The 12,870-nt window shown below is 40.6% G+C and overlaps 1 protein-coding gene across 1 annotated transcript in view; it reads right to left on the bottom strand.

Moving 5' to 3' along the window:
* The window catches only part of LOC126330262 (heparan-alpha-glucosaminide N-acetyltransferase-like), a 111,333-nt gene that overhangs the window by 83,143 nt on the left and 15,320 nt on the right, over positions 1 to 12,870 (bottom strand). Inside the window, exons 4-5 of the mRNA XM_049996397.1 lie at positions 12,626 to 12,753; positions 8,468 to 8,574 (exon numbers count right to left, since the gene is read on the bottom strand). Of these exons, the coding sequence (XP_049852354.1) occupies positions 8,468 to 8,574; positions 12,626 to 12,753 (235 nt within the window). The remainder of the gene's footprint in view (positions 1 to 8,467; positions 8,575 to 12,625; positions 12,754 to 12,870) is intronic.

Here is a 12,870-nt window from a genome sequence, read left to right as displayed (position 1 = left end):
AGCCACAATGTCTCTCGGCCATAGATAAATTAAATGCTGAAGTATATACTGCCCATGTAGCAGTTTGCCCAGTACAGACTAGTTTTGTCAGTACCCAACTAAGTGTTGCATTGTTGGCTAATACGATAAATGATCGATGTTTCAGACATAGTTTAAAATTCTCAAGGGCAAACAAAACAGCCGGTGCCTCCAGCTGACACATGGAATATTTAGCTTCCAGTGAAGAAAGGCTAAATAAAGCATAAGCAACAAGGCACCTCCCAACCAGCCATTCCTGCAAACGCACAGCCGTGACTCCTGACATGGAGGTGACAGTTTGAACAACAAATTCCTAACTTGGGCATGGTTGATACAGGCACATTCACTAGGGTTTTCCTTAAAGTCTCAAAGGACAGTTATTGCGATAGGGCTCACGTGAATATCCTTTCTTTCTTCAGAAGGTCATTTAAAGGAGCTGCTAGCTGTGTCAAATTCATGGAAATAATTCATCATCCAAATAAAATATACCACTGTTTTTACGTTTTTTGGTATGGAACAGTTGTAAATAGACTTTGTCTCAGCCTGAACAATTCTAATACTTTAAGCAGAAACAACATGACCTAAGAAAGAAATGTCAGGTTGAGTAAATTTAACTTTTGAAGGTTTAACTGTAAACCTATTGCTACCCAACTACGGAAGCCCTCCTCAGTGTGGCTTCTGAAAGTTCTCATTGAAATCACCAAATAATCAAGATAATGACAGACATGCTCACATTTAATCAAAAAGCTCTATCCAATACACCAGACAGCACAGCTGCTCCTATAGACACTGCAAATGGGACTGTGTTATATTTATACAGCAACAAATCTGTTGCACTGGCTGTAACTTGCTTAGACTCCTCAGTTAGATGTCTTTGATAACGGTCTTGGTTTAGGTCAAAGGTGGTGAAGATCTTTACCTCTTAGAGCCATGAGAAGAATGAGTGCAAATCAGGAAGGCATAGAGATTGAAGAATTACTTTATTATTCAGGGTCCAATAGTCAACAACCAGTTTCATCCCCCCTTGTGGCTTTGATACACAAATATAGGAGAGCAGTATGAGGATTTGGATGGATTAGTAATTCCCTCACATAACACATCAACATTCACCTTTAACTGTCTCATCCTACATGGGGACAATCTGTATGAGGGATGCTTTACACGAATACTGTTGAGTAATTCGATTTTATACTCAGCTCCTTTAACCTTACCTAATCCATCAGTAAGCACATCCCAACATTATTCACACAAACCCACAATCTATTTTCTCTACTCAGCTGGTAAATGTTCTCGATCATAAGTCAGAACATCGGCATGACTGAATTGGTAATTTGGTTTGATGCCCTGACCTTCCATTTGCCACATGCTTACAAAACTTAAAAAGACTTCCTTGTGTGCAAGTTCAAAATAAAACTTTCTCTGACATCACTGAAGGACTAACCCAATCTAACAAATAGAGTCAGAACCTATAAATCTCAATACAGACAAATTATGTGCCACTTTAGCTGGGAATCTCAATGTAAAATCACAATTCAGATCTTAACTTTAATATTCCCAAAATTTGCATATATGTGAAATTGGCCAGCTTATAAAACTCAGCCCCAGCTGACAATCCTAGGAGTTTAAATGGCTCACAACAAGTGGAACCCCAATCTTCACTGATCAAAGAAACAGAACTTCTGGTATCAAGAGGGCTACAAACAGGCTCCTCATTTATAGTCAGACACATTAAGGTGACTTAGCCACTGTGAATAGCAATAATCTTCCTGCAAAGTGACCTCTTCCATGATTCCCCCTTAATATACCATCAGCTTTTACTTAATTTTCTCTGCCTTGTGCAGTTTCTTCCTGTGTGCCCACCCACTCTATTGGTCAGCATATCCTATGGCTTGCACACAAATCACCAACTCATCTAACCAAAGGAAGCTTTGTGTCTGATCACAAAAAGCAACCTGAAGCAATCACTAGGACACATTCCTTTAATGATATTTTAAATTATTTGCCCTTAACTATAAAACAAACACAAGCCTCTAGCTCTATCTTTGATTCTCTTAACATATCTTTCTAACAGTTCCTCTTATCATTGCACCCAAAAGTAGCCCTTATTGATTAGCTCATGTTGAGCATGGGCATTAAATAATTTTGACAAATTATCATCCAGAGTTAATTATAAGGTAGTTTGCACCACATGGACTCAGACAATGCCTGCTCCAACTGCTTGCCCATCGTGTGGCTTAGAAACTGATAGCAATGTTTAGTACTTGACCTCAATCTCACAATTCCCAAAGGCCCTCTACACTTTCTCAATACTCGACCATCATAGACAGTCTCACTAATGGGTTAGGTAACTTGACAAACAGACCAGCTGTAACTATAGAAGAGGAGCCATGAGGGATCTGCTCTATGATCAGTTGAGGGCACGCTTAATTCAATTCGGCCAATTTTCCCCATCCAAACTAAGGTACACTGTGTTCCTTTATCAGTAAATCGCACAGCTGTTCAAATGGTAATTTGCTCACAGAGTCAGATGGTCTGAGACTTCAAAAATCATGTGCACTGTTAACATAATGAATAATATGGGCTCTAATTCCATTTACTTGTGAGTGAGATGGTTCAATAACTTCTAAACAAGAGAGAATAGATTTTAAGCCTGATAACACAATCTTAATGCTGGAGACAGTATCACTCATCTCTGCTTTCTGCAGGCTTGGCAGGGCCACAAATGAGCAATAACATCCCACAGATAGCTCAATAAACCCCCCATCCCCCCACACTGCCCCAGCACTGTAACCTTTAACTCATAAACCAGATTTCCTTCCTTAACTCTGCAATTGCAGGCTCATTGCTGGCAGCCATGCTATAACAGAACAGTAACAGGTAATATTCAATAAACAGAACACAAGACATGATATATCAGGTAGCAAAATTAAAGGATTTACCCCCAACCCAAAAAATGCCCTTAAGCAAAACACGGTTGAACAAAAGTGCCACTGGAGTAGTGACTGAGGCCCATTAAAACTAAAAAAGTAAAAAAAAAATTAAAAAAATATCTCTGGCTGGGGGAGCAGAGAATGCATGTTCAGTTCCCACATTCATTCTTCATTTGTTTTATTTATATTTTTTCTTTATCCCCATATTGAAATTTGGAGGATTAGGACAGTTTAAGGTAATGAATCAGGAATAATAAGAAGGTAGGCAAATAAATTTCTCAGATGAATTGGATTGGTGGAGCTGTCCATAGCCTATCCATGCATGCTCTCTACTAACACAGTGGAACGTAATGATTGGAAGGGCTAGGTTGAGGTAGGTGTGATACTTTCCTTCAAAATACTTCATCATTTAATACAACAAAAAAAACTCCTATAAAAAACAACAGTATTCATAAAATTATCATCAAATCACAATTTAGAATAGTACATAATTTTAACCAATTAAACTGATATAGCTCCACAACTATCACACCAAATACAAAGTGCAGCTACAATAACTTTAGAAAAGGCACCATAATAAAACAATATGCTTACAATGCTAATAAAAGAAAATGCTTAAAACTCATAATCTATAAATCTCTATTATCCATGCATGAAAAATACTGCTGTGACATTATTTGCATTAAAAGTCTGTAAAACAAATTTTTACACAGGCAACCAACCATCCACTTTTGTCAACATAGTTAATGAAAATTATATAATATTATTTGGTGGCTTCCCCATGACTGAGATCTGATTAAATACAGCAAACCAGCAAGACTGGAGCCACCATACTTACAAATACTCAAGAGAATCAACCTGTCTCAGGCCATGCATGCCAACAGTTAGCTGAAACATGACCAGGGCCATTCTAGATAATACTTAAGGCCACCCAGTATGTTCTCCACATGCAGCGACACACACCAAGGTTCGCGATGCCAAACAGAAAAGCTTAACACATTGAACCGCATAACTGTAACTGGCACTGTCAATGATGCAGCACCTGGAAAACAAGCATGTCCAAGCGTGTGGAAACAGTGTGCTCAAGTGTGGTGGGCTCCATCAGTGGTAGTTACAAGTTGAAAGCCCATGGAGGAAAAAGGCCACTGATGTTGTTACTTTATGCGAGGCAGCTTCGTTTACGGGCTGCACAGTCACACTAGCCACAGCGGCTCTCAAGACATTATGCAATGGAGATGCTCGCAGCATTCCAAAGCATGACAATGGTGGCAACTATGGGTTGGCACTGTCCTCACACCTGTCTATAAGTAGTAAGACATCACCCAAATTAGGCAGTCTGCCATCTGGAAGTACATGAGAAACACCTATGTCATACAGGTATTCATTGTTAACTCATGCAATAGTTACATACATTTTATACACAAAAGTACATGCACCAGTCATTGCAGAATGCAAGAACTCTCATGTTTAATTATTTACAAGTGATTTCTGTAACATAAATCAATGAACATTTGAAATTAAGTGTATTATAATTATCAAGAGATTGAAATGTAATTGTCAGTGAAGCAAACAGCGGGACCCACCTCCTCTTCCTCGAAATCACCCTCTCCAAACCTTACAGGAATTTCTGACTTCCAGCCTTGCCTCTCAATCCTTCTTAAAAAAAACCTTAATCCTACTCCCAACATCACCACTACTGAAGCCCAAGCTATCCGTGATCTGAAGGCTGACCGATCCATCGTCATTATTCCAGCGGACAAGGGTTCCACGACCGTGGTACTTGATCGTCGGGAGTATGTGGCTGAGGGACTGCGTCAGCTTTCAGACAACTCTACATACAAAGTTTGCCAAGGTAATCCCATTCCTGATGTCCAGGCGGAGCTTCAAGGAATCCTCAGAACCTTAGGCCCCCTACAAAACCTTTCACCTGACTCCATCAAACTCCTCACCCCACCGACACCTCGCACTCCTACCTTCTACCTACTTCCTAAAATTCACAAACCCAAACATCCTGGCCGCCCCATTGTAGCTGGTTACCAAGCCCCCACAGAACGTATCTCTGCCTACGTAGATCAACACATTCAACCCATTACATGCAGTCTCCCATCCTTCATCAAACACACCAACCACTTTCTCGAACGCCTGGAATCCTTACCCAGTCTGTTACCCCCAGAAACCATCCTTGTAACCATTGATGCCACTTCCCTATACACAAATATCCCGCACGTCCAGGGCCTCACTGCAATGGAGCACTTCTTTTCACGCCGATCACCTGCCACCCTACCTAAAACCTCTTTCCTCATCACCTTAACCAGCTTCATCCTGACCCACTACTTCTTCACTTTTGAATGCCAGACATACCAACAATTAAAGGGAACAGCCATGGGTACCAGGATGGCCCCCTCATATGCCAACCTATTTATGGGTCGCTTAGAGGAAGCCTTCTTGGTTACCCAAGCCTGCCAACCCAAAGTTTGGTACAGATTTATTGATGACATCTTCACGATCTGGACTCACAGTGAAGAACAACTCCAGAATTTCCTCTCCAACCTCAACTCCTTTGGTTTCATCAGATTCACCTGGTCCTATTCCAAATCCCATGCCACTTTCCTTGACGTTGACCTCCATCTGTCCAATGGCCAGCTTCACACATCCATCCACATCAAACCCACCAACAAGCAACAGTACCTCCATTATGACAACTGCCACCCATTCCATATCAAACGGTCCCTTCCCTACAGCCTAGGCCTTCGTGGCAAACGAATCTGCTCTAGTCCTGAATCCCTGAACCATTACACCAACAACCTGAAAACAGCTTTCGCATCCCGCAACTACCCTTCCGACCTGGTACAGAAGCAAATAACCAGATCCACTTCCTCATCCCCTCAAACCCGGAACCTCTCACAGAAGAACCCCAAAAGTGCCCCATTTGTGACAGGATACTTCCCGGGACTGGATCAGACTCTGAATGTGGCTCTCCAGCAGGGATACGACTTCCTCAAATCCTGCCCTGAAATGGGATCCTTCCTTCATGAAGTCCTCCCCACTCCACCAAGAGTGTCTTTCCATCATCCACCTAACCTTCGTAACCTCTTAGTTCATCCCTATGAAATCCCCAAACCACCTTCCCTATTCCCTACCCTCTGGCTCCTACACTTGTAACCAACCGCCCCCGGTGTAAAAGCTGTCCCATGCACCCTCCCACCACCACCACCTACCCCAGTCCTGTAACCCAGAAGGTGTACGCGATCAAAGGCAGAGCCACGTGTGAAAGCACCCACGTGATTTACCAACTGACCTGCCTACACTGTGAAGCTTTCTATGTGGGAATGACCAGCAACAAACTGTCCATTCGCATGAATGGACACAGGCACACAGTGTTTGTTGGTAATGAGGATCACCCTGTGGCTAAACATGCCTTGGTGCACGGCCAGCACATCTTGGCACAGTGTTACACCATCCAAGTTATCTGGATACTTCCCACTTACACCAACCTGTCAGAACTCCGGAGATGGGAACTTGCCCTTCAGTATATCCTCTCTTCTCGATATCCGCCAGGTCTCAACCTCCACTAATTTCAAGTTGCCGCCGCTCATACCTAACCTGTCTTTCAACAACTTCTTTGCCTCTGTACTTCCGCCTCGACTAACATCTCTGCCCGAACTGTTTGCCTTTACAAATGTCTGCTTGTGTATGTGCGGATGGATGTGTGTGTGTGTGTGTGTGTGTGTGTGTGTGTGTGTGTGTGTGTGTGTGTGTGTGTGTGTGTGTGTGTGTGTGTGTGTATGTGTGTGTGTGTGTGTGTGTGTGTGTGTGTGTGTGTGTGTGTGCGAGTGTACACCTGTCCTTTTTTCCCCCCTAAGGTAAGTCTTTCTACTCCCGGGATTGGAATGACTCCTTACCCTCTCCCTTAAAACCCACATCCTTTCGTCTTTCCCTCTCCTTCCCTCTTTCCTGAAGAAGCAACCATTGGTTGTGAAAGCTAGAATTTTGTGTGTATATTTGTGTTTGTTTGTGTGTCTATAGACCTGCCAGCGCTTTTGTTTGGTAAGTCACATCATCTTCGTTTTTAGATATGTTGTTGGAGTCAGTAATTCATGTGCTGAACTCACTTAAATAAACCACCAAAGTATAATCAGCCTTAACAGATTGATAAAGGACTGTGATAAGTAGGAACAGAGATTTTCTTGTATAAATATGAATATTTGTTTTTGCCACAATAGAAAAAATTCCCACCAGAATTGTGTGGACTTGACAAATGACTTGTGCTACTTATTTTTTGTAGTAGATAAAGTGGCCACTGTTCATACTATTCAAACTTTGAAAGTAATAAAATGTGCGTGCTATTGTCCACTAAACTGTTGGTGCCATGTACATCTCTGAATGCCACCATACCACACTTACATGAACTTTCAGCTTTCAACTGATTAAGATTGATGCTACCGAGGATGAGACTCTGACTTACACGCCAGTCCATCAGAAATTCATGACCTACGACTACATCTGTGGAAGAATACAAAACTTTTTTTCAACAAACATCTCATTCATCATTGAAGAACTATTTTAAGTAATAATCTAAGTTGAACCCTGGTTCAGTTTAAAAGATTAATATCATCAATTGACAAAATATGCCTGGTTGGTAGTTTTACCATTTGCCATTACATATAAGAGCAAAACAGGGTCCTCAGCTTGTGTGTTGATAAAAATAAATAGCACAAAAGCGTTACAAAACTTTTCATGAGAATTCAATTTTCATCCATAAAATCTGTTATTATGAATGTCATTGAAATACATTATCAGAATGACATATCTCAAGAAAAGTTAAATGTCTTATCTGCTTGTGCTACTTTCAGTTTAGGTTAACATAAGAACTTTTAGATAATCTTGATATTACTTTTTGAAACAAACATTATTTGGAATGATTATCTTTGTTCCAGATAATCTATTTATAGAATGTTGCATTAAATACATATTACGGAAACATACCAGGGGCTCCATAATAAAAATGGTTATTGAAAAGGGTTCGACTCATTAAAAATTTATAGTCATTAATTTCTTGCATATCTTGACTGAAAGTGGAAGAGAAACCATTGTATTGTTGCTAAACCTGGTATAAAGTAATAGTGGCAGTACTGATAGTAGTAACAATATTAAAGATGGTAATACAAATCGGAACAAAATGATCTCTCTCTCTCTCTCTCTCTCTCTCTCTCTCTCTCTCACTCTCTAACCTTTTGCAGAGTATTGTATTTGGTCACACCTTCAGCTTTTTACCATTATCTGTCTACATTTTACCAGTAACTGTAATTTTACATTTTTTAGAACAATTGTTTTGCACCTCATGTAACATGAAAAAATGGCTCTGAGCACTATGGGACTTAACATCTATGCTCATCAGTCCCCTAGAACTTAGAACTACTTAAACCTAACTAACCTAAGGACATCACACAACACCCAGTCATTACGGGTAACATGAAAGTGCATTTCTTTAGTTAGTGCTGCAAGGATCTTTCACTTACCCTCTGAAGATGTCAACAGATGCAACTCTATTCTGTCGGTGGATTATTTGCTGTACCTCATTTCTTATTATTGGAGGTGCATCACCAGGTTTTGAGCTACCAAGGTCCTAAACAAAATTGAGAAAGAACACCTTAGACCATCCTATATATATGTCCACACTGCAGATGTAATTTATAATGAATTTTATACCTAAAAGACTTATAATGGGAACAGCTCAAAATTGGCATACCAATTCAGCTGATATCTGGTAGGTCACTTGTGCACAAATGAAAGACTCTAATCTATTGTGGCTCAACATCCCTCCAGTTTTGAGAAAACCATCCCTGAAGATCATGATGTACAGGCGATATGAAATTGATGAAACTAATAGATAATTAAAAACTGAACATTTTTCATCATCATACATGGTGTCCTAAAGTGCATATCTTCCAAGAAACTGTGGAAATAAACTGTCATGACTTACATATCCACAAGGTAAATGTTGTTCAACAAAAGTACCACTGGTGTTTATTTATTTATTTATTTGTTTTGCAATTACCCTAAGTGAACAGTTCAGAAATGAAAATGGTATTGTAACAGATGTATCAGTATACTGCCCCACCCACCATCCCACCATGCTGATGTAATGCAAAAGAAGAAATTTAAGTGTGATGAATAGGAGCTGTTGCACTATATCATCAGTACTGAATGCTGAACTGAGAAAATGACTGTTGAGATAGTGTGCAAAACATTAGCATGTAGGGATGTAAACAAGCAGGTTGCCCTTAAACCTGTTGTGTTGTTGATGATGAAATAACTATCAGGGAATGTATAAGAGGCAGCTTGAGGGACCAGATATTAAATCTCCTTCTTAAAAGAGTACATTGTGTCTTTGGAGCATTGTAGATGATGTACAACTGATACCAGGCAGTCATGTGACTCTCACCACTAATGTACATCATGACAGAAGTGGTCTGTTTGTGATAGTTAACTATATGGGATTAACACATTAAGGCAGACAGGCATGGGGCTAGACTGAATTATAGAAAGGAGCTACTGTGTTTTGATGTGTTGTCGACCACACTGTTAATGAAATTAACTGACTTGTTGACATATTAATGGGAATTGTCCAATGTATCTACGAGAACTGGTGTTTTAGTCACAGACTGTGTAACACAGCTTAGGAGCAGTGGTCAGGAAAGGATCCTAACTGACAAGCACTGGAAATGAGTGTCTCACATTGTCAATGACATTTACATTCAAACTCAACAAGAATTGCTGCTGTCAGTGAATGCACGTTAATCTCAACTAGTTCATGAGCAAACATAGGGAAGGTAGCTGCATGCAATGGATATGGAGTCAAGTTAGAAGACCATTGCTCAAAGCTATGCATAAAGTTGAATGTCTTCAATGGCCATAACAACACAGAAACTGGACAGTAAGTAAGTAGAGGCATGAAGAGTGGTCTGGAAAGCCACAATTTTGTACTGTTTTTAAATGATGCAGGATACTGAGTGCACTGATGGACCAATGAGGCACTTGATCCAGCATATCCAGACACTCCGGGATGATGATGGCATTGAAATAGAGGATGACACGCATAAAGCTGAAATACTAAATTCATTTTTCCAAAGCTGTTTCACAGAGGAAGACCGCACTGCAGTTCCTTCTCTAAATCCTCGCACAAACGAAAAAATGGCTGACATCGAAATAAGTGTCCAAGGAATAGAAAAGCAACTGGAATCACTCAACAGAGGAAAGTCCACTCGACCTGTCAGGATACCAATTCGATTCTACACATAGTACGCGAAAGAACTTGCCCCCCTTCTAACAGCCGTGTACTGCAAGTCTCTAGAGGAACGGAAGGTTCCAAATGATTGGAAAAGAGCACAGGTAGTCCCAGTCTTCAAGAAGGGTCGTCGAGCAGATGCGCAAAACTATAGACCTAAATCTCTGACGTCAATCTGTTATAGAATTTTAGAACATGTTTTTTGCACGAGTATCATGTCGTTTTTGGAAACCCAGACTCTACTCTGTAGGAATCAACATGGATTCCGGAAACAGCGATCGTGTGAGACCCAACTCGCTTTATTTGTTCATAAGACCCAGAAAATATTAAATACAGGCTCCCAGGTAGATGCTATTTTTCTTGACTTCCGGAAGGCGTTTGATACAGTTCCTCATGGTCGCCTGATAAACAAAGTAAGAGCCTACGAAATATCAGACCAGCTGTGTGTCTGGATTGAAGAGTTTTTAGCAAACAGAACACAGCATGTTGTTATCAATGGAGAAACGTCTACAGACGTTAAAGTAACCTCTGGCGTGCCACAGGGGAGTGTTATGGGACCATTGCTTTTCACAATATATATAAATGACCTATTAGATAGTGACAGAAGTTCCATGTGGCTTTTCGCGGATGATGCTGTACTATACAGAGAAGTTGCAGCATTAGAAAATTGTAGCGAAATGCAGGAAGATCTGCAGTGGATAGGCACTTGGTGCGGGGAGTGGCAACTGACCCTTAACATAGACAAATGTAATGTATCGCGAATACATAGAAAGAAGGATACTTTATTGTATGATTATATGATAGCGGAACAAACACTGGTAGCAGTTACTTCTGTAAAATATCTGGGAGTATGCGTGCGGAATGATTTGAAGTGGAATGATCATATAAAATTAATTGTTGGTAAGGCGGGTACCAGGTTGTGATTCATTGGGAGAGTCCTTAGAAAATGTAGTCCATCAACAAAGGAGGTGGCTTACAAAGCACTCGTTCGACCTATACTTGAGTATTGCTCATCAGTGTGGGATCCGTACCAGATCGGGTTGACAGAAGAGATAGAGAAGATCCAAAGAAGAGCGGTGCGTTTCGTCACAGGGTTATTTGGTAACTGTGATAGCGTTACGGAGATGTTTAACAAACTCAAGTGACAAACTCTGCAAGAGAGGCGCTCTGCATCATGGTGTAGCTTGCTCGCCAGGTTTCGAGAGGGTGCGTTTCTGGATGAGGTATCGAATATATTGCTTCCCCCTACTTATACCTCGAGAGGACATCACGAATGTAAAATTAGAGAGATTAGAGCGTGCATGGAGGCTTTCAGACAGTTGTTTTTCCCGCGAACCATACGAGACTGGAACAGGAAAGAGAGGTAATGACAGTGTCACGTAAAGTGCCCTCCGCCACACACCGTTGGGTGGCTTGCGGAGTATAAATGTAGATGTAGATGAAGAACAATATAGAGGATAATTTTTCGGTTGCTTTTAAATACATTTAAAGTTTCCAATGAAGAAAACTATTTCATTATAGAGAGCATCTGTGAACTTGTCAGAATGTAATGCACATACCTGCAATGTCAGCAGCATGCAAGAAAGATAACACTGTATTAAATGTTTTTCTCTAGAAGATCAGTTACTACAATCATAATACTAACCAATGAAGTAATATATATATATATATATATATATATATATATATAGATTCCAAGACTTACCAAGCGGGAAAGCGCCGGCAGACAGGCACATGAACAAAACACACAAACACACACACAGAATTACAAGCTTTCGCAACTGGCAGTTGCTTCGTCAGGAAGGAAGGAAGGAGAGGGAAAAATGAAAGGGTGTGGGTTTTAAGGGAGAGGGTAAGGAGTCATTCCAATCCCGGGAGCGGAAAGACTTCCCTTAGGGGAAAAAAAGGACAGGTATACACTCGCGCACACACACACACACACATATCCATCCGCACATACACAGACACAAGCAGACATATTTAAAGGCCTTTAAATATGTCTGCTTGTGTCTGTGTATGTGCGGATGGATATGTGTGTGTGTGTGTGTGCGCGAGTGTATACCTGTCCTTTTTTTCCCCTAAGGGAAGTCTTTCCGCTCCCGGGATTGGAATGACTCCTTACCCTCTCCCTTAAAACCCACACCCTTTCATTTTTCCCTCTCCTTCCTTCCTTCCTGACGAAGCAACTGCCAGTTGCGAAAGCTTGTAATTCTGTGTGTGTGTTTGTGTGTTTTGTTCATGTGCCTGTCTGCCGGCGCTTTCCCGCTTGGTAAGTCTTGGAATCTTTATTTTTAATATATTTTTCCCATGTGGAAGTTTCTTTCTGTTTTATTTATATATATATATATATATATATACAAATTATAGAGAAACAGAATTTTCTACTAACTTTTTCCAAATCTGGGAAGGAGGCACTCCTCCTCCCAAGGTTTGTGGGACATCCTGATTCTGCAATTGTTGCAAATACATAAGATATTATACCAAGAAGAAGCAGCAAGGAGACAGCCACGATGATTGCTGTAAGAAATAGAAAGAACTGAGAACTGAGACATGACTGCAAGAAACTCTGTAAATAATTTAAAAAAGCTAATACAGACATAATTTCATAACCTTACATTTACATAATTAGATTAG

Source organism: Schistocerca gregaria, chromosome 1, assembly GCF_023897955.1.
Source record: "Schistocerca gregaria isolate iqSchGreg1 chromosome 1, iqSchGreg1.2, whole genome shotgun sequence".
Lineage (NCBI taxonomy): Eukaryota > Metazoa > Arthropoda > Insecta > Orthoptera > Acrididae > Schistocerca > Schistocerca gregaria.
Note: the sequence above shows the minus strand (reverse complement) of the source record. Positions and strands in the feature narration are given on the sequence as shown.